This window comes from Ammospiza nelsoni, chromosome 7 (genome assembly GCF_027579445.1).
Source record: "Ammospiza nelsoni isolate bAmmNel1 chromosome 7, bAmmNel1.pri, whole genome shotgun sequence".
NCBI lineage: Eukaryota > Metazoa > Chordata > Aves > Passeriformes > Passerellidae > Ammospiza > Ammospiza nelsoni.
This window is the reverse complement of record NC_080639.1, coordinates 38,875,063-38,902,542: the sequence shown is the minus strand read 5'-3', so window position 1 is coordinate 38,902,542 and position 27,480 is coordinate 38,875,063. Positions and strand designations below refer to the sequence as shown.

At 49.9% G+C, this 27,480-nt stretch overlaps 1 protein-coding gene across 5 annotated transcripts in view; it reads right to left on the bottom strand.

The window, feature by feature from the left end:
- FMNL2 (formin like 2) overlaps positions 1–27,480 on the bottom strand; it is a 115,331-nt gene that overhangs the window by 46,003 nt on the left and 41,848 nt on the right. For all 5 annotated transcript variants that reach the window (XM_059476055.1, XM_059476058.1, XM_059476057.1 and 2 more), the window contains exon 2: positions 4,545–4,628. In XM_059476055.1, coding sequence (XP_059332038.1) covers positions 4,545–4,628 — 84 coding nt within the window. The remainder of the gene's footprint in view (positions 1–4,544; positions 4,629–27,480) is intronic.

The following is a 27,480-nucleotide window of genomic DNA, read 5'->3' as shown; positions in this document are numbered from 1 at the left end:
TGGCTCCAAAGTCCTTTACAGCCCAGCCCATTCCATGATTCCATAACTGAGGGGAAGAGCAGGAGCACAACAGCTTAGAAAGTGCTAATTCTGTGTGAAGGAGGCTCTCCTGTGCCTCTTTCCCCCAGAATTAGCACTTTCTTTTCTGATGCACACAGAATAAAAGTGGGGCTGGGGGTCTTTGCTTCAGCAGCCAGGAGGAACTGCTGGACCTGAGCACTTCCTCCTCCTCCACGTGATCCTAAGGGAACCTGACACATCTCCTGGAAAACACATTCACTCCGGAACCAGGAAATTGTGCCTTCCCCAACAGCCCCTGGCTCCCAAAGCCACTCAGGGCACTTTTCTGCATTAGCCCATCTGCTATTCCCGTTATTACCATGATCCTCACTAAGCTGTTTCATTCCTGGCATTCACAGATGCTGGGCAAGCACCCGGCTTGGGATGAGAATCCCACAGGCTGTGCTGGGAGTGCACAAACCCCATGGACTGGGACAGTGGGGACGGAGATGGACAAGGAGGTGGACAAGGGGATGGACAAGGGGATGGACAAGGGGATGGACAAGGAGGTGGACAAGGGGATGGACAAGGAGGTGGACAAGGGGATGGACAAGGGGACGGACAAGGGGATGGACAAGGGGATGGACAAGGGGATGGACAAGGAGGTGGACAAGGAGGTGGACAAGGGGATGGACAAGGGGATGGACAAGGAGGTGGACAAGGAGATGGACAAGGAGGTGGACAAGGAGATGGACAAGGAGGTGGACAAGGAGATGGACAAGGGGATGGACAAGGGGATGGACAAGGAGGTGGACAAGGAGGTGGACAAGGGGATGGACAAGGAGGTGGACAAGGAGGTGGACAAGGAGATGGGGAGCAGTGCCTCAAACACATCTTGAGCATGGTGCAGAATTCCCCATCTCCCACAGATCCAGAGGGTGGCTCGGTCCTGTCCCAGCAATCCAGCCATTCCCACCAGCAGGACAACGTGCCACTGTGGAAGTGTTCTCATGGAATGATATATAACGGTTATATATTCCAGGGCACTATTTATATATTGTGAATATATTTATATTTATATTTATATTTATATTTATTATGATATATTATATATTAGTATACATTATATATATATTTCTATACACTGCATGTAATCTTTTTATTATATTTAATATTTATAATATTTATAGAGATAATATTTCTATTTTCCAGGGCACTATTTATATATTGTGAATATATATATTTATATATTATTTTATATATTTTATATGTATCATATATGTATTCTAATATATATTAGTATATATTTCTACTTTATATATTATATGTAATATTTTATTATATTTAATATTTATAATATTTATATAGATAATATTTATATATTCCAGGGCACAATTTATATATTGTGAATATATTTATATTTATAATTTTATGTTTATATTAATAATTTATATTTATATATAATATATTAGTATACATTATATATATTTCTATACACTGCATGTAATCTTTTTATTATATTTAATATTTATAATATTTATAGAGATAATATTTCTATTTTCCAGGGCACTATTTATATATTGTGAATATATATATTTATATATTATTTTATATATTTTATATGTATCATATATGTATTATAATATATATTAGTATATATTAGTATATATTTATATTTTATATATTATATGTAATATTTTATTATATTTAATATTTATAATATTTATATAGATAATATTTATATATTCCAGGGCACTATTTATATATTGTGAATATATACCATATTTTTTATATATATGTATATTAAAAAAAAATTATGTATTCCAGGGCAATATTCATATATTGTGGATATATACTATATTTTTATATGTTATATATAGAAATAATAATAATAATAATAATAATAATAATAATAATAATAATAATAATAATAATAATAATAATAATAATAATAATAATAATAATAATAATAATAATAATAATTTACATATTTATGTATTCCAGGTCAATATTTCTATACTGTATGTACTATACTTTATATGTTATATTTATTAATACTGTTATTATGAATATGAATATCAATATATTAATACTACATATATATTTAGATATTCCAGGTCACTCATTCTATACTGTGAATATATAAATATTTCCCACCCCATATGCTGCGCTTTGGTGCTTTCAGTGACACCTGCTCACAGTGCTGTGCTCCCCAGGGAGCTGTGCCAGCCCCCAGGCTGTCCTCCCTGCCCCGTGTGCCCCATGGCATGGCTGGCCCTCAGTGCTGCTCCCTCAGCCCTGCTTCCCTGCCCTCCCAAAGGATGGGAAGGGCCCATCCCAGGGAAGGGACTCGTCCCAGCCCGGGGGTGGACTGACTGGCACTTGTGCAAGGAGATTACTCCAGATTGCAAATTTCCTCCCCGTCTGCTCAGGCTGCTGCCTCAGCCCGCGCTGGGCAGTGAATCAGCAGCAGCTGCAGAGGGTGGATCAGCTCCGAGGGGGAATTTGCACATCCAGGCTGGGATCAAACAGCTCCTGCCTGTCCCGCTGCCAGCAGCAGCTCAGCACGGAGCTCACACCTCTGCAGGGAACAGCCTGGCACAAATCATGGAGTCACAGACTGCACCGGGCTGGGAGGGACCCTAAAGCCCAGCCAGTGCCCCCCTGCCATGGCAGGGACACCTCCCGCTGTCCCAGGTGCCCCCAGCCCTGGCCAGCCCGGCCTGGGACACTGCCAGGGATGGGGAATCTGCAATCACTCACAGCAGATTTTCAATTTCTGCAATTTTCAATGTCCCAGTAAACTGAATCTTTAAACAGCTCAAGCTTTACATTCTCTGCACAGGAAACTCATGGGAAAAAAGCAGTTCTTCATTCAGCTTTACTTTAAGGTACCTGTGCAGTACATTTAAACTGCCAGAGGGCAGGGTTAGATGGGATATTGGGGAAAAATCCTCTCTGTGGGGATGGACAGGCCCTGGCACGGGTGCCCAGAGAAGCTGTACCTGCCCCTGGATCCCTGGAAGGGTCCTAGGCCAGGCTGGACAGGGTTTGGAGCAATCTGGGATGGTGGAAGGTGTTCCTCAGGCTGGAACTGGATGGGCTTTAAGGTCCCTCCCAGCCCAAACCAGTCTGGAATTCCATGACTGTATCAGCCAACCCACCACTGTAACAGCTGAATAGGAAATGTCCCATAAATGTCCTTATTTCAATGTCCCTGACCTCCTGCCAAACTCTCACCCTGGTCCTGCTGAGCTTCCATCCCAAGGGAACATCCCACCTTCACAGTGCTGGATCAATTATCCTCACTAGCCATTACTGCTGAACTTCATGGCATTTTGCTGCTGGCTCCCAAATTCAAATCCCACTTTGTCACATTTTGTATTCCCCCCTCAAAATGCCATTCTTGCTTATCCACCACATCTGCTGATTGCTGGACAGCTCACCAGGAGCTGCCCCAGCAGCTGGCAGTGCCAACCCAGGCTGTTCCCAGCCTCCGGGGGTGAACAGGGGCTCAGCCTGCCGGCCCTGGAGGTGACAGCTCCAACTGTCACCATGAGCATGGCGTGGCAGCCAGACACTGCCCGCACTGAGATCATCTGCTCATTTGCTCATCTGCTCATTTCATCATTTGATCACTTGATCATTTGTTCATTTGATCATATGATCATTTGTTCATCTGTTCATTTATTCATCTGTTCATTTGTTCATTTGATCACTTGATCATTTGCTCATTTGATCATATGATCATTTGCTCATTTGTTCACTTGATCATTTGTTCATTTGATCATTTGTTCATTTGATCATTTGCTCACTTGTTATTTTGATCATTTGTTCACTTGATCATTTGTTCATTTGATCATTTGCTCACTTGATCATTTGTTATTTTGATCATTTGCTCACTTGATCATTTGTTATTTTGATCATTTGTTCATTTGATCATTTGTTCACTTGATCACTTGCTCATTCGATCATTCGATCATTTGTTCACTTGATAATTTGTTCATTTGATCATTTGTTCATTTGATCATTTGCTCACTAGATCATTTGATCATTTGCTCATTTGATAATTTGTTCATTTATTCATTTGCTCATTTGTTCATTTGATAATTTCTTCTCATTTGCAAGACTCTGAGCTCAGGCTGAGCCTGTGCAGGGCAAACCCAGCAGCGTTCAGCAGCCAGAAGGAATCCAGGACGGAAGCATCAGGGGGGAAAGGGATACCCATCCCTCTGTGAGGTGGCATCAAACAGCTGCTGCCTGCCCTGCTGCCAGCACAGACTCCAGCCCCGAGCTTCCAGCCCTCTGGGACACAGAGAAACCCAAATCAGGGAATGGCAGAACCCCAGGATGGGCTGGAGTGGCTGCAGCTGTCACTGCAAGGCCTCCAGGAGCGTTACCAACAAGGGAGCAGAAGGAATGAGCGTCTGAAGCCCCTGGGAACAGGAGGTTCCTGGGTCCTGCGAGGTCCTGCAAGGCCCAGGGTCGCTGTGGATGGAGCAGCTGGGAAGAGACAGCTCCCCAGGCTCCTCAGAGCTCCTCACCTGGTCACAGATGAGCTCCCACTTCTTCTCGTTGTCGTACTGCCGCAGGAGCCGGGCTTTGTCGGGAGGCAGGTTCATGGCATTCTGTGGAGAGACAGCACACTGTGAGCACCAGCCACAGCCAGAAGCACTGCAGCACACCAAGGCTGAGGCTGCTGAACTGCTTCCTGTGAATCCCTGATGCCAGGGCTGCTCAGGAACGTTCCCTCCCCGTGTTGGTTTTGGCCCCAAAGGCGCCGGTGAATCACCAGGCACCCAAGGGCAGAGCTGGGACACACGAGGTGAGTGACTGAGGGCCAGCCCTGAGCTCAGTTCCTGGGTTTTTAGGAAAAAATATTCCCTGTGAGGGTGGGGAAGCTCTGGCAGAGCTTCCCAGAGCAGCTGTGGCTGCCCCTGGATCCCTGAATGTCCCAGGCCAGGCTGGACAGGGCTTGGAGCAGCCTGGGATGGTGGAAGATGTCCCTGCCCACTGGATGAGCTGTAAGATCCCTCCCAATCCAAACTAATTTTGGATTCTGTGACCATCCACCTCCCTCCAGCAGGGAGGACAGGATTCCCTGAGCTGCCACAGCACAGGAGCCACTCTGTGCCCCAGCCAGGTCCCATTCCCTTCCCCTGAGCACATTCCCAAGGGAAACACCAGTCCTCTCCCAACAGGACCATGAAACACCACTCCATTTTACTCCAGCAGCCATCCAGGCGGGAAAAGCCACCACACAGCACCTTATCTGGATGACACACATCCTGCAGTCAGGATTGCTGCTGCCCAAGCCCCAGAGATAACAATCCCAGACTGTGAGTGACAGGAGTCAGAAGGAAGGGGAGAGGCAGCAATTATGTGATCCTTATCGCTCCTGGCTCCTTTGATGTGAGCTCTCCTTCCAGGACAGCTCTCTCTTGGGAAGGGCGGCTTTCCCAAGAGCCCTGGCCTGGAATGTGCAGCATAACTGCCGTGCTTGTGCTGCTGGAGAAGCCAGGAACAGCTGGATGGGACCCAGGAACAGCTGGATGGGACCGAGGAACACCTGGATGGGACCCAGAACACCTGGATGGGACCCAGAACACCTGGAGAACTCCGCAAACACCAAGTCTGGAGCGGATCCCCATCAGCACAGCAAGGCCAAGAGGTGGGTGGAGAATCTGCTGAGCACCTCCTGGGCTCCAGCACCTCCTGAGCTCCAGCTGGAATTCCCAGATTGGCCCCAGTTAACCCAGTTAACCCCTGGGGACCACAAACCTCTGGCTGTCCATTCCCAGTGAGGAAGAGCCGGCCGGTCCCAGTGGCACTGGACACAACAATAAATCAGGAATCAATAAATCAGACTGAAATCCCACTCCAGGAGCACCTTCCCAAGGAGTGTGACACACAACCTCCAGGTTTATTCCAGCAGGATGGCCTGGGGGTCCCTGGAACCACCCCTGACCCATCCTCTGCCCAGACTTCCTTTGTTTCCTCACACAGACCCCATCCTAGGAGGGATGTGGACAAGCAGCACCTGAGGGCATCAGCCAACCAGGACATCTCACTGGCACCCGGAAAATGGGAATTTAAGGAAGCTCCTGGCAGGATCACAGGTGCCAAGGGTGGTTCTGTGCCAGGGATGCAGTGCTGACCACACTGATGGGCACCAGGACAGCCTTGGCAATGAGGGGCACTGAGGATTTGCTCCATCCCAAGGAGTGTTCCTGCTCCTGGGGATCCCCTGCACACCCCCTGCTCCCATGGCCGCTCCTCCCAGAGCTTGTTTTCCATCAGATAACAATGACTCTTTCTCCTGCTCATCTCTGCTGTCATGTTGACAGTATTTATAGGCTCTGATCATATCTCTGCTTGCTTCTCCTCTCAGTCTCTCACCAGGTACCTTATCAGCCCTGCTTATCATTTCATGCACTTCTTGGTATTTTTCCTGAGGGTTCTTCCAGCGCCATTGCTCACTGCTGAGCCGTATTTCACAGCCCCACTGGCTCCCAGCTGGAGGAAGAGCTGCAGTGTTTACCTGCAGTGCAGCCCTTGCCAAGCCCTGATCTCCTTAGAGCTAATCAGCTTGGGCACCCCGGCTGGCAGGGGGACAGGAACCTGCCTGGAACCCTGGGCAGGGCTCAGCCACGGCAGGGCTCCAGCAGGGACCACAGCCTGAGCAGGGAAACGAGGGCCGGGCTGGGGTGGTGCTCACAGGGGTGCCAGGGTGAGGGGAGAGACAGAGATCTGACTCCATGTTTCAGAAGGCTGACTGATTATTTTATGATACATATTGTATTAAAATTATACTAAAGAACAGAAGGAACAAAATGCAAGCAGTGGTTATCTGCTGCTGTGGGATGCAACAGGTGCATCTGGGATTGGTCTCATGGGGTTGTTTCTAATTAATGGCCAATCACAGTCAGCTGGCTCAGACTGTCTCAGTCAGTCACAAACCTTTGTTATCATTCTTATTCTATTCTTAGCCAGCCTTCTGATGGAATCCTTTCTTCTATTCTTTTAGTATAGTTTTAATATAATATATATAATAAAATAATCAATCAGCCTTCTGAAACGTGGAGTCAGATCCTCATCTCTCCCCTCATCCTGGGACCCTTTGAGCACCCCCACAGCCACCCCACAGTCCCTCCATCCTTGGCCTGATCCCTGCTGGAGGGACGTGGGAAGGGCAGAACCACCCTGGTCACCTGCACAGCCTGAGGGAGGCCTGGATGTGCCAGTGGGTGCCCAAAGGAGGGCACAGGGCTGGGGAAGGGTCTGCAGGGGACAGATGGGCAGCATTTGGGGTCACTGGGTTTGTGCAGCTGCAGAAGAGGAGACACAGGGGACAGATCTCAGTCTGGAGCTTCTTCCTGAGGGACAGCCCTGACCTCTGTCTGCTCTCTGTGACCAGGGACAGAACCTGAGGAATGGCTGGAGCTGTGTCATGGAATTCCAGGTTGGATTTTGGGAAAGGCTCTTCCCCAGAGGGTGCTGGCACTGCCCAGGCTCCCCAGGGAATGGGCACATTCCCAAGGCTGCCAGAGCTCCAGGAGGGTTTGGACAGCCCAGAGTGGGATTGTAGGGGTGTGTCTGTGCAGGGCCAGGAGCTGGATCCATGATCCTTCTCACTCAGGATATCCACGATTCTGGCCCGATATTATTATTATTATTATTATTATTATTATTATTATTATTATTATTATTATTATTATTATTACTACTACTACTACTACTACTACTACTATTACTACTACTACTACTACTACTATTACTACTACTACTACAGGATATCTTCTCTGAAGCCTGGACTAAATATTTTCTTATCTCAACAGCCACTCCCTGCTGGAAAACGGGATCCCAAACCGCAATATTTTTACCTCCATGGGAAGCAATACTTTGGTTTTTTCTACGTCCCTGCATGGCACTATCCCAAATGGCTCCTAAAATCCAAATGCACTGCTCCCAGGTCCCTAACCCCAGCCACAGCAGCAGGATCTGAGGCAGAGGCTACTGAGCTGGCTCCAGGAGCTTTGCTGGAGTCCCACCCAACCAGACAATTGGGTTTTCTCATTCCCTGTGGACCCCTGCAATGACTCACCAACCTCTCCTGGCCACTTCCAGCTCCTACAACCCCGGGCTTCACACATCCCAGTGCTCTTCATTAATGACAGGTCTATGTCCTGTGGTTTCCCTTGCCATCTTTTCCCAATTAGAGCTTTGGAGGCTTCTGAGAGCAGAACTATTCCCTTCCTCAAACAATCCAAACCCCTGCCTGTGTCCCCTGTGTCACCACCCACTTGTGCAGCTGGAGCAGATTTCCATTAAAAATGGATCCCCAGCTTCCACAAGGATCCCATAAAACCCCTTCCTGTCAGTGGGAACTGCAGCTGAAGCAGCCCCACTGCTCCTCATCCTCATTTCCATCCTCATCCCCATCCCTGGCCAGGGATGGCTCCTCCCAATCCAGGTGAAAAATAACCATCCAGTGTCACAGACATGTTTTATGGAAAATCCTTTCCTTGGGACTTTTCCTCCTGAGAAGCTGGGAGGCCTCAGGAACAAAATGCAAACAATGGTTATCTGCTGCTGTGGAATGCAACAGGTGCATCTGGGATTGGTCTCATGGGGTTGTTTCTAATTAATGGCCAATCACAGTCAGCTGGCTCGGACAGAGACCCGAGTCACAAACCTTTGTTATCATTCCTTCCTATTCTATTCTTGGCCAGCCTTCTGATGAAATCCTTTCTTCTATTCTTTTAGCATAGTTTCAATGTAATATATATCATAAATAATCAATCAGCCTTCTGAAACATGGAGTCAGATCCTCTTCTCCTCCCTCATCCAAGAACCCCTGCGAACACCGTCACAATCCAGCTTATTTTACTTTTAACATTTAAAATTTCTTTTAAAACTTTTATTTTAACCTGGATTTTAAAAATAAAATAAATGAATTTCTGGCCAGGATATTTTGCCCCCCTGTCCGAGCAGCCGAGCCCAGGTGAGCTCCACAGCTTCACCCCTCTCCTTCCTCCCAGAGCCTGGGGGATCAGTCCCACCTTCCTCACTGCAACTTTCCACTACCTCACGGTGCTCCCAGGCTGGGAGGGGGGAGAAGCCGGGCTCTGGCACACGCCCTGCCTGGAGAGGCCACAGGAAAGCAGAGCCCTGCGCTTCCGAGTGCTCAGCAACACCTCCAGCACAGCCCTGGAGGAAGCACAGCTGGATCCTGCTCAGCCTCCTGCTGTCGGCAGGGGCTCCTGGCCAAGCCATGCTGGCTCCAGGAGCACGGCACTTGGCTCTTCCCCCCCGAATTCCAAAGTTATTCACGTCTGCTGCTGCCTGCCAAACAACCTAGGTAAGCTTTCCATTCCTTTTGGTTTGCTCTGGCTTGGCTGGATAAAGCTGGGCCTTAGATTAATCACAGTAGCAGATGGAAAACTGGGGGGAGAACGAGCAGACCTCCAAAATATTAAATTGCTGAAGAGTTAAAAATAAAACCAGAGTGCAACAAGGAAATTTATGTATTTTTAACCTATGAAACAAAGCCCGGCTCCATCCAAACTGGCGGAGCCTCCAACTCCAGGTTTCAGCACTAAAAATCTCACTTGTGGACTGATCTGCAGGGTTTGGCACCACCACCACCACGGTTTGGCTTAGTCCTGGGTCTCAAACATGTCCCTTGGGGTTGTCCTGCTGTCCCTTTCCATGGCAAAAGGGCACTGAGTGAGCTGCTGGTGACAGCACGTGGTGACCCCAAAGTGCTCCTGCAGCCAGCAGTATCCATGGAAAATGCTGAAATATATCCCACGTGTCAGAGCAGGACAAAGCACCCAGCTGGAGAGGGAAGCACCAGCAGATGCCTCCAGGTGCCACCTGCAGCCCAGGTCACACCAGCACCAACGCCAGGGCCAGTGGTGGAATGACTGAGCTGTGCTTTTTCCAGTTTATTCCTCCTTCTCCTGAGGATTAAAGGGCCCAACGTTTTGGAAAACCAGTGTAGGAGCAACTCAAAAGCATGAGCATTGCTAATTAATAGCATTGGGCTGCTGCTCTTATTGATCACATCATCTTCAAGTCCGTATCCCTTTTATTAATGAATCCCTAATGACATTAATGAGCACAAAGTCCTCCTGATCCATTTGTTCCCATGAACAGCCCTGGATGTGTCAGTAGGAGCTCATGAAGCCCTAAAATGTGGGATGTCCTCACCATCCAATGGATGGGGATGGAAAAAGGCAGGAAAGCAGAGCCTGGCAAGGGAAGGTGAGTCTGACCAACACCAGCACTGGAGGAAAGGACATTAAAACCATCCCAGCAAAGAGTTAAACTCCATAAAAAGAGTTAAACACTTCCATAAAGGCACTGCTTACCTTGAAAGGAATAAAGGAATCCCAGGAAATCCTCCTCCTCCTCCACCCTGACGTGGCAGGTGAGGGTGAAGGGAATTCTCACTGCTCCTCCATATATATAATATATATATGTATAATATATATTATATATTAGTATATTTTATTATATATTCATATTTATATATTACATGTCATATTTTATTATATTTAATATTTATAATATTTATAGATATAATACCTCCATGAGATGCTGCACAGTAACTCAAACTCCTGGGAATTAACTCCCAGCTGGCTTTTCCTCCTGTCCTCCCTCTGACTGGGATTACTCCAACCTTCCACTATTCCCAGAGAGATGGAAAAGCAAACCTGGATCGTTTCTGGCTTCCCAGCAGCACTTAGGAAAAAGATCAGGGCTTTAAAGCATTTCAAACAAGTCTCGGTGCTCGTGACTCAGATTTGCACACCCACATCAAAGCTCTGCCCTTACTCCAGGCTCCCAGGACTCCCTATCCTCACCTGGGACTTCCCAGTCTGAGTTTATTCTCCAGCCCATCTCCTCCCCAACTCCTGCAGCTCTCTGGGGTTTATCTCACTGCCTCCACCACGAAGAGCCGCAATCCTGATTTTTCCTGCATTTCACTCAGGGCTGTTGTAAGGCAGAGCCTGAAGTATTTTTAACTTTTATGAATACCCAGTGAGTTCTGACAAAGCAGGCCCAAAGCTGGCTCACAAGTGAAGCCCACAGCTCCCAGCTCTGTAACCCTGAGGCAGAGCAGCCCTTCCCTGGCTGCAGGGAGCCTTGGAACCAAAGCCCAGCTCCTCAGTGGGTCCAAGATTCCTCCCTGGCACTGAGCTGCCCACATCCTCCCAGTGAACAGGATCCAAGAGCAACCAAACCCCAAAACCATCAAAAAGAGAACATAAATCAGCTCAGATGGGTCTGTGTGACACTGTCACCCTTGGCTGTCAGAGATGTGATGGCTGAGGCTGGAAATGTTCCCTCACAATCCCTAAATTTAGCTGGTGTGAAAAGGAACCAGTTTAGAGTGAGGAGGGTGCCCAGGCAGGAGCAAAGCCAGGGCAATGTGCTCATCCTTTGAGGCTGGAGCAGGACAACTCCAGCTTCCCAACTCATCCTCTCCTGGGACAACCTAGGGGACAGGGGCTGCTTGGAGCCACCAAGAGTCACCAGTGGGACCTCCTGCCTCACCCACTCACTGAATCACCTCTAACCTGAGGTTTACTAAAGGTCTGCAACACCTGGGTACAGCATTAATGGGTGCATTAATGTGGCACTTGGGGAATGGGGTCAGAAATGGCCTTGGCAGTGCTGGGGGAATGGATCTGATGATCCCAGAGGGTTGGAGTTGGATATGATGATCCCAGAGGGCTTTTCCAACCTTAATGATTCCGTAATTCTTCATCCCAACACACTTCCCAGGTGAAACACTGAGCAGATCACCCACAGCATAGCAGGGCAGTGCCAATGAGGCCTCTTTAGCCTGGGGGAAAATTCCCAAAATCCCAGAATCATCCAGGTGGGAAGAGACCTTGAAGATCATCGAGTCCATCAACGCAGCATCACCACAACCATCCCTAAGCCACGTCCCCAGGTGCCACATCTTGAACACCCCTAGAGATGGTGACTCCACCACATCCTTGGGCAGCTTGTTCCAATGCCTGACTGCTCTTCCTGGGGAAAAAAAATCCCAATATTTAACCTGAACCTCCCCTGGTGCAACTCAGGGTCATTTCCTGTCATCCCTTCACTTGGGACATGGCAGAAGAGCCCAAGCCCACCTCACTCCACCCTCTTGTCCAGGAGCCGTAGAGATCAATGAGGTTCCCCCTGTGCCTGACAAAAATTCCAGAAGAAATTACAAAATTCCAGAAGAAATCACAAAATTCCAGAAGCAGCAGATCCTGGCCCCAAGCCCTGCTCACTTGCCATGGCTGGAGAAGGTTCCTCACCCTGCCCTGTTCCCAACCCCTGTCCTGTGACCCTTCCTGCAGAAAAAGTCTCTGTGTAGCTCCAGGAGCTGCCTACCAAAACAACCTTGGGATTTTTGTGCAGCATTAAAATTTAATTCCAGGGCCTGGCCTGTAAAACAGCCCTTAATATTCTCCTAGAATATTAAAATGCAACTTTTTGCAATTTTCTGTGCTGCTCAACTTCCCAGCCCTGCTTTAGTGTGTTTATTTAGGAAAGCCAGAGGCAACTGAAGCTGAGCTCCAAGTTCCCTGACTCTATGAGGAATCCAAGCTAGGCTAAAATTAAATGTTCTTATTGTTCTAATCCTCCTTCTCCCCTCCTGTTTTGTTTTTTTTATTAAACTTGTCTTTGATCTAAAAATACCAATGCTCTGCCTGCACCAGGCCTTTCTCCTCCTAAAGATGCCCTGGATCCGTAGGGAAGAGCAGGAGAAGCTCCCACAGCATGGAGGGATCTGATGGTGAGACAGGACAGGGTGTGTGGAGCTCATCCTTGGGAAATGATTGGGAAAAACACCCAAGCCAAACTCCTGGAATTCTGGATCTGTGATTCCCCAGGTGCATCTTTGTGGGCCTGAGGTCATACAGGAACATCTACTTCACACATGGAAGGGGAAAAGTTCCAAAAGCATTTGGAAGGGGATGTAGAAAACTGTGGTGACAACCTGCGGTTCCTCAGCTGGTAAGGAAGGACTGGAGCATCCAGGAATCCTGTGGAAGGGGAATATTCCTTGGGACACCAGCACTTCCTGGGTGTTCATGGCCAACCAGGCCTGCTACACCATCAGCCTGGAATCCTGATGGAGCCTGGCCTGGGGACAGCCAGGGGTTCCCTCCCCATGGTGCCCACATGCAAGGCACACACTGAGATTCCCATGTTTTGCCCCCACTGTGGTTTTCCATGACTTTTCTGAGCCCTTCTGTGCCTTTCCTCCTTCCCCACGTGCAGCTCTCTGCTCCCTTTGATCAGCACTCCATTTACATATTTATCATAAATTAGCATTTCTTTCCCAGAGGTCAATCAGGGCACTGTAGGATGGAAGCAGCGACAGGGAGCCACTGTGGGATCACTCTGAGTGATGGGACAGGCTGGATATGAGGGACAATTCCTCAGGCATTGGAATCCTCATCCCTGGAGGAATTTAAAGCCATGAGGACGTGGCATTGGGAGCATGGGGCAGTGCTGGGAAATGGTTGGAGATCTTAGAAAGCTTTTCCAACCTTCAGGATTCTCTGATCCTAAACCCCTTCTCCTCACACAGCAGTGGGGTCTCACTGGGAGAGCCATCCAACCTCTCTGAGGGAACTTTATCCAGGAAACCTCTGGAAGGTTTTGGGACCCTGAGGGCTGCAGTGACCACAGAGCTGCTTGTTCCTCTCAAAAATCCAGACTCAGCTTAATGGCCTCACGTTTTGGGAAAGCTGAAACCACATTAATTCACCACTGGGAGAGAATTCCATGGTAGGAACGCTCCAAAGGCCAAGCCAGGCCTGACTCACTCTGAGCTCGTCCCACGGCTTCATCAAATTGCTCACTGCTGATAAGGCAAACCACAAAATCCAAAATTGAAGCCCTTTCAGTGAAATGGCAGAGAAAGTGGCTCCCAAAGAACCAAGATGTGATTCCAAAGGAAGTGTCCCAGGCCAGGCTGGAGTGCCCTGGGATAGTGGGAGGTGTCCCTGCCATGGGATGGGATGGGATGGGATTTAATATTCCATCCCAAACCAGCCTGGGATTGTGTGATTTCTGTGATGTTCCTGAGGATGAAAAGGGATTTTCAGAGGGTGGGTGGAACAAAATCCCCCCGAGCTCCCCTCACTTGGAGGATCCCTCAGTTCCCCTCCAAAGGGATGAGCTGCTCAGGGACGTGGGCCAAGTCAACCTCACTTAGGAAAAGCTGGATAAAACTCTCATCAGAACACTTAAACTTCACCTAACTGCAATTCCTAAGGCAGTTGATGATCCCAAATTATCCTAAACACACTTCTGTGATAGAGATGACGTGTATTTTCCCATTAGAAATGATGGAATTCCAGAGAAGCTTGGATTGGGAAGGACCTTAAAGCCCATCCCATCCGCTCCCGACATGGCAGGAGCACCTTCCACTGCTCCAAGCCCCATCCAACCTGGCCTTGGACACTTGCAGGGATGCCACAGCTTCTCAGGACAACCTGTGCCCACGAACTCTCCCCTCACACACGGACAGAAACCCATGGAATTCATCCCAAGTGAGCTCCTTATGCAACACCAACTGAGATCTCAACTGCAGCACCCACGAAAATCCCCCACGTGGCAAAATCCCACCAGCACCCCCACATAAGCAGATGGAAAACATCCCCCCACAGTCAGAATAACCCACAGGGATGTGTTCAAAGGGACACAAAATCCAAGAGCAAACCCAACCCACGGGCCCGGCACGGTTCAGTCCCAGGACACCCTGATGGATGCTGCTCTAGGAACAAAACCTTCATTTCAATAATATCAAGGGTTGGATAAACCAAGAAAAATAAATGAAGTCAGGGATAAAAAGCCTGGCCCAGGGCCTGGTCCCAGGTTTTCTGTCTCCAGTGAATGTCAGCATGATCCCTTCCTTGGAAAACCATGTCCCAGACAGAAGTGCTGCTCTGGAGGCAGCCAGGAACTCACTCAGATGCTCAGAACTGGAGCCTATTTTTAATTTTTTAATTCTCCCTGAGATCCAAATTCTCTCTTCCCAACATCCTCCAGCCAATCCAGGTCTCTGGAATCCCCTCACGCTGCCCAGAGGGAGCAGATAAATCAAAAGAACTCGTTAAAAAATGCAAATTATTTACATCCCTCTTTGCTGCTCTCAAGTGCTTGCTGAACAGGGACAGCAATTTATTTGGAAGCCTATTACACCTAAAAATGTAAACACCAGAAAAGGCTCTCACACACCAAACCTCAATCCCAAGGGAATTTTTCACGGCAAGTCACAAACTTGGATTTATACTGGAAATATTTACAGGTCTCACTACAGCAGGCACCACTCCAGCCTGGCAGAGGAGGTGCAGGGAAGCCAAAACAAACCCAAATCCTGTGATTTTCCAGCCCTAATGAGCAATAATTCCTGCAGCAGGGCTGCTGTGTCCTGTGCTCCGGTGTCACTGTCCCTAGGGCTCCCTGACACTGCCTGAGCAATAAATCACTGAAATCGTGTCTCACACACACATGGGCGTTGTGTGAGTGATTTCAGTGACCAAAATCCAGCATTTCCAGACACCAGCCCCGCTTTCTGCTGCTTCACTGGACACAAATCTCACAGCACCTTTCTGAAATATTATTTCTGAAGTGTTCAAGGCTCCATGGATTTGCCAAGAATGAGGCATCAGGATTTCAGTGAAAATCAGAGGTGTTTCCCTGAGCAAACACCTCTGTCTGCCCTCCCTTTGCTGCCTTCCCAGAAAACCCAGTGTCCAAATTCCAAATTCATCCACCTGTCCTGCCTGCTCCTGCTCCCTCCCCCTGGACACGGATATTCTACACATGTCAGACCCAGGAATGTATCAGTGTTAAATTTCCTTAAGTTTCCCTGGATCTGGGGGAGTTTATCCCCACTTTCATTGCATGTCCAAGGATCTCGGTGGGTAACCCCATTTTCCTTGAGTTTCTCTGGGTCTAGGGAGGTTTAAACCTTATTTCTTTGAGTTTCCCTGGATCTAGGGCGTTTAAACCTTATTTCCTCAACTTACCCTGGATCTAGAGGGGGGTTATCCCCATTTACCTTGAGCTTCATGGATCTGGGGGAAGATTTATCCCCTTTTTCCTTGAGTTTTCCTGGATTTGAGGGGGTTTATCCCCCTTCCCTTTTATTGTCCTGGTTCTGGGGGGGGTTTTCCTTTATTTCTTTTGAGCTTCTGTGGATCTGGATGGGTTTATCCCCCTTCCCTCATATTTCCCTGGATCTGGGAGGGGTTTCCTCCCTATTTCCCTGAGTTTCCCAGCATCTCAGGTGGTTTATCCTTTTCTTTCTTGAATTTCCCTGGATGGGCCATATGAGGAGCAGCTGAGGGCACTTGGTTTGTTGGAGAAAAAGACTGAGGGGAGACTTATCCCACTTTGGAGCTTCCTCCTGAGGGATCACTCTGCTCATTCCTTAAGCACTTTTACTGTGGCCGTCCCAAAACCAGTCCCAAAGGTAGGTGCTAGACCAATAAATGTTTGAACTCGCCCATAAAATCCCTGCTAGGTTACTTTTTCCAAATAAATCTGCGGCTGTGCTGGCTGGGCTCCCACTCCCAAGGCAGTTCTGGATGCTATTTTTAATCTCTGTGAGAAGATGAATCCCAAATTTCTGGACAATGTAAGCAGGCACCTAAACTCAGAAAAAGAGAAGAGAAGAGAAGAGAAGAGAAGAGAAGAGAAGAGAAGAGAAGAGAAGAGAAGAGAAGAGAAGAGAAGAGAAGAGAAGAGAAGAGAAGAGAAGAGAAGAGAAGAGAAGAGAAGAGAAGAGAAGAGAAGAGAAGAGAAGAGAGAAGAGAAGAGAAGAGAAGAGAAGAGAAGAGAAGAGAAGAGAAGAGAAGAGAAGAGAAGAGAAGAGAAAGAAGAGAATTTTTTTCCAGCTCCTGTCATCCTTGCAACTGAATCCCACAGGATTTCTCACCTGATGGCAACACATGTTTACAATTCCCTTTGTTTAGCCACAAATATGTTTCTAATTTCATCTTTTCATGTCAGACACGCTTCACCTGCTCACCCCCCCCAGACATCCACCTCGTGATTTTCCTGCTGCAGGAAGCCTGGAACCAGACAAAACTTGGATTTCATCAAAATTCCCTTTGATGAATGTTTGTAAACTGTAAAACAACAGGAATTGTGATGGAGAATTGTGCTGCAACACCACACACTGGTATCTCCTGCCAGGGGCACACTGAGGATGCTGCCAAAATCATGGAATCAAGGAATCATTGAGGTTGGAATAGACCTCCAAGAGCACTGAATTCAGCCTATGATGGATCACTCAGACCACAGCGGTGCTGATGGCACAAAAATTGAGAAATTATTCCACACACCTGCTCTTCCTCAGGCTCTCTAAGGCACAACTGTCCCTAATTCCCGGCTGAATTAGTCTGGCTGTCAGGATGGTTCTGGAGAAGAAGCTGGATTCAGTTATCAGTGAATTTTCAAGGACTGCAAGGTGCAGATCCCAGGCAGAAGGAGCTGGGCTGGCTGTCAGCACAATCAGGAACTGAACAGATTCAGGCTTGAAGACAGAAACAGCCAAAAATTATTTCTAAAGAGGCTTTCCTGGGAATATTTTATTTCTAAAGAGGCTTTCCTGGGAATATTTTAGTCCCCAGGTCCTTCCCCTGTAGGCAGGTGCCTGTGGCATGTGGCACCTGTGTGCAAGGGTGTCACCCATGAGTGAAACTCTGGGATTTCATGGTCACCCACGAGTGAAACTGGGATTTTCACCTCTGGCTCTGGAAGTGCTGACATGAAGAGAGCTTTGTGAAAGGAGCCCTGGCTCTCCTCGGCTTCCCACGCCAAGGGCTGGGAACGGGAATTGGGTTAAAGAGCTCCTGGGCTCCCAGGCAGAGCATGGCACGGAATGAAAAGGAGCCCTGGGCGGCACATGACTGGGATGAGCAGCAGGATTAATCCCACCCTGGCACCAGGAACAGCCAGCTCCCAGCCTGGCACTGGGACAAGCACTGGGTCAGGCTGGAATACCTCAAATTCCACTTGAAACGGTACAAAAACAAACCAAAAATCCTTGTATCCACTAAGTATGATCCAAGTCTGGCACGGGCAGCTGCATCCTCGGAGGGCAAACGGGATCCAACCCTGAGGAACCTGCTGGGATTGCCTCAGCCTGTCAGGGATTTCAGGGAATCTCACTGGTGCTGGGAGAAGCAGCAGCAATCCCACAGCACGGGGCAGACAGAGCTGAGGAAGTTTTGTGCTCCAGATCACAAACAGCTTTTACCTTTGGCTAGAGTTGGCAAGGCAGGAATATTCTTCCCAGCAGTGGTACTTCCTTATCAGCCCCACACTTTATTATCCTTATCTGCAAGAACTCCGAGATGCTATCGGCACCTCCCCGCTTCCGTGGCTGAAGGAATGCCAAAAAACCAGCCAAGAATGCCAAAAAAACAGCCAAGAATGCCAAAACCAGCCAGATCCTCGTGTGTGAGCTCAGCCACACTGCCTGGATGGGGTGCACTGGGGAGCCAGGGATCAGCTCCCCCTCCAAGCCAAAACCAGCTCCAGGGGTAGGCGATCCCTGCTGGGAGCTGTGTGTTCCTGGGGCTGCTGAGCTTCCCCTGGGATCATCTCAGATCCAGGGCTTCCACACAACACCAGCCCATGACTCCTGCACCTCCAGAACCCAGTGAGGGTGTCTGGAAGCCCTGCTGGAGGCATTCCCACAAGACCCAAATTTTGGGTCCCACACAACATGACATGGTGCCAATCCTGAGACTTTGGGGGATTCTCCCCTCCCAGCCTCACCTGCCCCTCCAGTTTTCTGGGAACCTCTCAGGGATGGCCAGCAGGACTTGTGGGTTCATTTTTGGGGCACAAAGATGAAAAGAGAGCCCCACACCAAAAGAGAGTTGTGGATGTGGCTGCACCCACCAGCTGCCACCAACACGGAGCAGTGACACCAGCACCCAGAGGAGAGGGGAGGAATGGCACAGCCAGTGCAGCAGCTGCTCCAGGACAAATCCAAATATCCCTCACAGCAATGGAGCTCTTGGATGGTGTTCCAGCACCACACGTCCCCTGACGGGAGGCTCCAAACCCCAGGGTGCCACCAGCACCGCCGTTCCCAATGGGAGCCAGTGGGCACGGGCCAGACCCATCCTTCCAGAAGGCTCCAGCTCCTCCATGCCTTTGGGAATGTCTTCTCCAGCTCAACAGGCACCAGAGATTATGGGAAGATTGTAAATCCCAGCGTTACCAAGGCTGCAACCAATTGCTCCTAATGATGCCCCTTTGGAACATATGCTCAGCCTTCTGTCACTGCACTCGAAGTGGCTTTGGAAGCAGGGACAGCCCAGCACAGCCCCACAAACAGGATTTCACACTTCCAGGGTGGAATTCTGCCTTTGATCAGGCACTGGGGGACAGCAGCACCCCTGGGGCACCCACACAGCTCCAGAGGGATGGACCAAATTGGGAGATTTGGGCTGGGACTTGGCAAACAGCTCCTTAAAATTTAGCTCCAGGCAGAGGGATGGCCCTGATCCCCAGGGAATGTCACATCCCCAGGGCTCCAGAGCTCAGGGAATGCTTGGACAAGGTCCCAGGGATGCACAGGGTGGGACTGCTGGGGTGTGTGGGCAGGGCCAGGGATTGGACCCATGATCCTGTGGGTCCTTCCAGCTCTGGTTTCAGGTGGAAAGGGAATTCCTACAGCAGCCAGGCACCTCCAGCACGCAGGGGAAATGGGGCTGGGGGAATGTGGGGCCCCCAAAGCAGGGGGGACACAGTGAGCAGGAGCAGCAGCACAGCCCTGGCAGCCCCAGGGATCCCAGCCACGGAGAGAGCCTGGCTCTGCTCCTGGGAACAGCACACACAGAGCCACGCTGGGCACAGCGCAGCTAATTAGTGTCCCTTTCTGTCACTAATGAGGCTGGGAAACAGCACTGGACGTGTCATGTCTGTGTTCCAGGATGGATCACAAGCCCTCCCAGCCGAGCAGGGGAGGGGCTGGGATAAATCCCCCTGCAGGAAGGGAATCCCAGCTCCATGGGGCAAATTCCCTCTGCAGGAAGGGAATCCCAACGAGGGGCTGGGATAAATTCCCTCTGCAGGAAGGGAATCCCAACGAGGGGCTGGGATAAATTCCCTCTGCAGGAAGGGAATCCCAGCTCCATGGGGCTGGGGTAAATTCCCTCTGCAGGACGGGAATCCCAACGAGGGGCTGGGGTAAATTCCCTCTGCAGGAAGGGAATCCCAGCTCCATGGGGTAAATTCCCTCTGCAGGAAGGGAATCCCAACAAGGGGTTGGGATAAATTCCCCCTGCAGGAAGGGAATCCTAACGAGGGGCTGGGGTAAATTCCCTCTGCAGGAAGGGAATCCCAGCTCCATGGGCAGGACTGGGAGCTCCACACCCTCCTGCCAGGGTGACACAGGTGACAGCAGTGAGGAGCACCCAGCCATGCTGATCTTACATCCACTCCCAGCAGGGAAAAATCCTGATTTACAGCCCTCATTTCCTCCTGGATGCCCAATCCAGGTGGTTTTCATACCAAAACAGGTGCCCACACTGAGCTGGCACAGGGTGAGGGAACCAAACCAAACAGAACGCCACAATCCAAACAAAAAGCACCAATTTTATAAACACATCTTCCCCTTTCCTTTGGACAGTGAGGTCTGTGCCAGCTTCAGAAGTCCAAGGCGTCAACCTTTTTCCATAACCCCATTCATTTCTCCAGCTGTATTTTAGCCTTTTAAACAATGCAAGACAAAGGCACACCTGCAATTCCCTCCTCAATGCCTGTGTTCCAGACCAATGCAGGAACAGCCCCACAACACCTGCATTTCAAATGTCACCTCAGCAGATGGTAGAGAAGAGCCCAGGAGGGACAGGTGACAGCAGGGGCAGCAAAGCACAAAGCCTGGGCTTTCCATGGGCTTTCTCTGAAATTTCCTTGGAAATGATGTGGCACCAAAACCAACTTGGCACAAATAACAATTGTGGAATTAGGGCAGGACCTGGACTCGGCCTCTTCCCAGACTTCCAGCAGCCATCTGGGGAATCTGAGCTGATACTCTGCATTTAAACAGCATTTATTTCATATTTCTAAGGTACAAGGTGGATTTGGTGGACAAGGATTTATTCCAGGAACTCCTCACAGGATTTATTCCAGGAACTCCTCATAGGATTTAATTCCAGGAACTCCTCACAGTGTAAGGTGAAACAAATCCTTAAATTTGAGTGAAATGGTGGAAATTGATTCTCACAACAGATTCCAGGGTACAAATGGAGGGATGGATGGATGGATGGATGGATGGATGGATGGATGGATGGATGGATGGATGATGGATGGATGGATGGATGGATGGATGGATGGATGGATGGATGGATGGATGATGGATGGATGGATGGATGATGGATGGATGATGGATGGATGGATGGATGGATGGATGGATGGATGGATGGATGATGGATGGATGGATGGATGGATGGATGGATGGATGATGGATGGATGGATGGATAGATGGATGGATGGATGATGGATGAATGGATGGATGGATGGATGGACGATGGATGGATGATGGATGGATGGATGGATGGATGGATGGATGGATGGATGGTTGATGGATGGATGGATGGATGGATGGATGGATGGATGGATGGATGATGGATGGATGGATGGATGATGGATGGATGGATGGATGGATGGATGGATGGATGGATGGATGATGGATGGATGGATGGATGGATGGATGGATGGATGGATGGATGGATGGGGATGAGGGTGTGCCAAGGACAGGGGGTACAGGGCAGCAGCTCAAATCCCCAGGAAATCATGGAATCATTTAGGATGAAAGAGACCTCTAAGGTCACCAAGCCCAACTCAGCCCCACCCCATCCTGCCACAGCATGGTCAGAGCTCTCTGCCTTTCCAACCCACACAGAATTCCAGGGATTCAGCCCAAAACCTCAGGCTCAAAGTCACCTGAACAACACATCCACAGGGACGAATACAAATCCACACAAGAGCTGCCAGAGGGGAACGAGGAGAGAGGCTGGGACTGTTCCAGCTGGGAAATGGGTCACTGAAACAGCACTTGGCTCATCATTAACCCCCTGCACTAATCAGGCTCCTTGGAAGGGTGGAATCCAGCAGGAAGAGCTCAGGAGCTCCTGCCTGGATGCCCAAAGCTCCCATCTCAGCACCCACCAGGAATGAGGAGTCATCCCTGGGCACAGGGCAGGAGCTCGGTCCCAAGGGAATGTTTTCCCTCCCAGGCATCAGCTGGGAGCTCAGCTCAAGCCTTGGAATGAGATGAAAGTGCCCTGAAACAGCAGCTCTGGGGAGCAGCAGGAGCCCCAGGAATTCTCCTCTGTGCCATGCCAACCTGGCCTTCATGGGAAGCAGGAAATCCTGCATGGATCAAACTCCTGCATGTGCTGGGGGCTCTGCAGGAACCCAGGCTGATCCCTAGGGAATGGACAGCAGCAGTGTCCCTGCACTCTGCCTTTGGCTGGAAATTCAGGACAGAATTCAGGATATAATCCAGAGCATGTGGGACTCAATAACCACCCAACTTTTTTATGTAAGGCAGCAAAATAGCTCAGATAAATCCAGCATTTAGAGCAAAATGTGGTTATTTTGCCCCTAAATTCCCAATCCTGCACCTCCAGCATGTTCTGGGGAGCAAGAGATTGGATACTTCAAAATCCCACTCTGCCTCTTCACCTGCATCCCAGTTTCCTCCCCAGCTCCCAGCTCAGGAAGGAAAACAAGCATCCCTCATGGACAAGGGCCAGGGGAATGCTCCTTGCCCTGGGCTAAGGGATCAGGAGGTTTCACTGTGGCCAAAATGTTATTTTTATAAATATTTGCCAAGCTTAATTACAACAAAAATATTCCAAACACTTTTTTTCCACCTCACAGAAAGCAGCAATCAAAACCTGTTGCTAAAGGTTCCCTTGGAGGAGTTGAAACCCAACTTCTGAAATGCAAACCCTCCCTGAACAAGTTAAAAGCAAAAAATGGGATGCTGGAACAGCTTCTGTGTCCAAACACAGACAGGAAAACAAGCACGGATAAAAGGAAAAATCCAGCCAGAGAACAAGGAGTGGTGGAACTGCTCCGTGTGGGCTGGGGCAGGTGGCCAGGCAGATGGAACAGCCTCATCCCAGATGGACACACGGCTCCAGAGGGTCAGCACGGAGCAGGAACCCCCCTGACAATGGGACAGGGAAGGGAACAGGCTGGGCAGGGGCTGGAGAATCCCTGAGGGAGCTGGGAAGGGGCTCAGCCTGGAGAAAAGGAGGATCCAGGAGGGAAAAGCTCTGCAGCAAAGCTCTCCCCAAACTTCCCACACTTTTTTTTCCCCTCACGTTTTCTCCCACTTTTTGGTTTTTCCCTCACAGCAAGTGAGACCCTGAGGGGCTGGAGCGTGTCCAGGGAAGGGAATGGAGCTGGGCAGGGCCTGGAGAATCCCTGAGGGAGCCAGGCAGGGCCTGGAGAATCCCTGAGGGAGCCGGGCAGGGGCTGCAGAATCCCTGAGGGAGCCGGGCCGGGGCTGCAGAATCCCTGAGGGAGCCGGGCAGGGGCTGCAGAATCCCTGAGGGAGCCGGGCCGGGGCTGCAGAATCCCTGAGGGAGCCGGGCAGGGCTCACCTGGAGCACAGGAGGATCCCCAGGGATCTTTTCCCTCTCTGGAATTCCCTGCCAGGAGGGCACAGCCGGGGGGTCGGGCTCTGCTCGCAGGGAACAGGGACAGGAGCAGAGGGAACGGCCTCAGGCTGGCCCAGGGCAGCTCAGGGGGGATTTTGGGGCAATTCCTTCAGGAAAAGGTGCTCAGGTGGAGTAGCCATCCCTGCACAGATTTCACAGCCCTGTGGATGTGGCCTGGGAAATGCTGGGAATGTTGGACTCCATGGTCTCCAAGGGCTTTCCCAACCCAATGGATCCATGGTAGCTGACAAGAACAGCTCCCTCCTCTGCATACAAACACCTGAGGCAGAACTGGTTCCAAGGCCTTTGCTCATCCCAGCTAATCCTGGATGTCCTGAGGCCAGGCAAGCAGGAATTCCTGGCTGTCACTGCTCCCACCAGCCAGGCTGTCAGGAAAAGGAGCACAAACACTTGGGATTCCACAGCCAGTGCTCCCCATTGACTGCAATCCATGGAATTAAAAAGGGCACTTTTGCTGTTCAGTCATACCATTAATACCAGCTAAAATTCCGGGCCCTTGACTTAAAACGAAACCAAAAGACAGCATGTGAAACCTTCCACCACCACCATATCCATCTTAATCCCTCTGGATTCCCTAAAATGAGATAGAAATACTGGAAGACACACAAAAGGCCATGCCAGGCACCTGTGAAGGAGAGGGCAAGACAATGCTGTTCTTTAACCATGAAATCATGGAATTCCAGACTGGTTTGTGTGGTAAAGGACCTTAAAAACTTCTCATTCCACCCCCTGCCATGGGCAGGGACACCTTCTAGTGGACCAGGCTGCTCCAAGCCCTGTCCAACGTGGATTTGAACACCTTATTTTTTGCATCTCTGTGCCTCTGAGAAAACACCTCCCTCACTGTGCTTCATTAATGAACCTTTCCCCAGTGCTCTGAGTATCCAGGTTATTATTCCTGTCATTATTATTCCTACCAGAAAAGTGATCAAATCACCTCTATAAATACATCACAAGAGACATTGCTTCAGGTTCTTCTGAATTTGACCGAAAAGCAGGAACTGGGCGCTGCATCCACCCCCAAACCCTGCACCCTGACCTGGTGGTGATGAATCAGTTTGTAAAATTAAGTTCACACCACCCTGAGAAACACAGGCCTTTGTCCAAAAGCATTTGTCAGAACAAAAACAGAACCACCCAAAGTTGAACAGCACTCAAGTACTTAAAAAAGGAGGAAGGGCCAGGAAGGAGCAGACAGGGCTGGACATGAGGCATTTGGGCTGGAAGGGACCATCTCATAAGGATACCTACAAATTAGGAAATACAAGAGGCAGGGAAGGGATTGATGCAGTATTTTGTGCAGGGTGGCAATATTTCTATCAGGGACATGCTGTTTGTCACCCTCAGGGGCTGAGGTGGTAGTGGGAGCTGTGTTATCCCCAGCACCTTCCATGGAAAAACACCTTTCTGCTAAAAAGGCCCCACAAACCAACTGCAAACCACTCCAAAAGCAGGATCAGGGGCACTTGTGTCCCTAAGGATAAAGCCAAGTGGAGCACCAGAAAAAATGTTTTTACAGGGAATACCAAAAAGACTGGAATTTATTTAAATCCTCTAAACTTGCCCTTGTTTTCCCTTCACTAGCAGCATCACCACTGACCCCGTGGTGATGGGATCCCAAAGGGAACTTTCAGTGATCACAGAATCCCAGAATGGGCTGGGCTGGAAGTTGGAGCTCATCCAGTTGGAGCTCATCCAGTGCCACCCCTGCCATGGGCAGGGTCACCTTCCACTGTCCCAGGATGTTCCAAGCCCCATCCAACCTGGCCTGGGACACTGCCAGGGATGAGGAGTTCCCAGAGTGAGGACAGGATCCCAAAGGGCAGGGAGTGAGGATGGGATCCCTCTGGGATGTGCTCTGGGGTGACCCTGCTCCAGATCACCCACTGAGGTCCCCTCCATCCCATGAGGGCCACCAGAAAGGCCATGAAAACCCAAAGCAGGAAAGCTCCAGCCTGGAGGAACCTGGTGAGATGCCAGGGGAGCAGGAGCAGGCAGACAGGAGCGATTTGAGGAACATGCCAAGGCTGCAGCCCCTGCCCAGGTGTGAGAACCCCCTGTGTGGCTCTCCCAGGCCAGCAGCTCCCTGGCTTTGCTGAGGAAGCTCGGGGATCCCAGCCCCGAGCCCAGCTGGCCCCGAGCTCCCCCAGATCCACCCAGAGAGCTGAGGCCAGCGCAATCCGGGCGCGGCGATCCCGCGGGATCTCGGCGTTCCGGCGCTTCCCAGCTTCCCTGACAAGCACGGATTCCAGGGAAAGCCAAGCACGAGGGCAGAGGGCTATTTTCACTGAACATCTTTTACTGATTAGGGCCTCGTGGTCTCCACCAAAACATCCAACACAGCACAGCAAAGCCATGAATAAAGCCGGCACACGGAGCGGGGTTTTGGGGACACCGCATGCTCCGGGTCCTCTCCAGGCTCCAGCACTCATCAGAACCCCGGGAAGCTGCCTAAGAAGCTCTAATTAATTAGAGTCATTATCCAAGTCATGCTGTTTCCCTGTTTAGATATGTTTAAACTTCATTATTTCACCCCAGGATTTTCTCCCGTTGCAGCTTTCCACACACCAGCTCTGCCATGGCCGTTTCTGCTCCAGAGGGATAAAAATCCCAGGGATTTCCAGCAGCCCAAGGGACACAGCCAACACCTACAGGGCAGCAGAGGCTGCTCAGGGAGCAATCCCAGGGAATTATGAATAATGCAGGGATCTCAGCACTGATCAAGGCCCGTTAGGATTTCATTTAGCAGAAAACAGGGATCATTCTGCCTGTTGTTAAACCCAAAACTCCTTCCCACCCTGTGCTGTTCAATTAAACATAACAAGCTCCACGCTGACAGCCAGGATGCTCCTTCTTCCACACCCCAGGATTTCCAGGCACTGCTGTCAGTGCTTTCCATCCAGTCTTAGGGGAGATTTATTTATCAGTATCGAGCTTGCTTTTGTTCTTAGCGAAACCTGACAGCTCTACAGAACTTTCAGCCTCGTAATTGGTCCAAAGAGCTGAGTCAGCCCCCATCCCACATGAAATCCAACATATCCTAAAGATGGGAATACACCTCAGCATATTCCTCTTCTACCTATTCAATCCAAGCTCTTCCAGGTGAATCTCAGCCCAAAACTCAGAGCAGTAACAAACCCCACAATCCTCATCCATGATTTCTATCTGCATCCAGCCACTCCCTGCACTTCCAGGGCTCTCTGATTTTGCAGTTTTGCAGCCAGGCTGGGCCTCTGGGAGCAGGACAATGCCCGGAGGATTCCCTGAGGCTCAGGACTGCATCCCAAGGATATCCTGCACACCAGCACTGTCCCGAGGGAGCTCGGGCTGTGCCTTCAGCTATTTCACTGCACTGCTCACAAAGAGCAGGCTGCTTTCTCAGGATTCAGTAAACAGGCTCCTTCTGCCAATTATGCAAATCAGATGCAGATTTATCCCAACAGACTTGGCCAGTCCCACCAAGGAGAAGGGAACAGCAGCATCCCGATGGTATCAGCCCCGTCCCGGTGCTCTGTGAGGGGATCCCTAGCCAAAACCACACCCTAACATGGCTGGAAGGGCTCCCCTCACTGCCCCCCACCCTGCAAAGCAGAGCCAGGGGACCTCTTCCATCCCAAATATCCAGCCACACCACATCTGGATCACTTTTTGATTTCCAAGATTCTGGTTGGTTTTCCTCAATCCTTCATGGAGGTTGACACTCAAAGCACCCATGGGCCCACAGACCCCT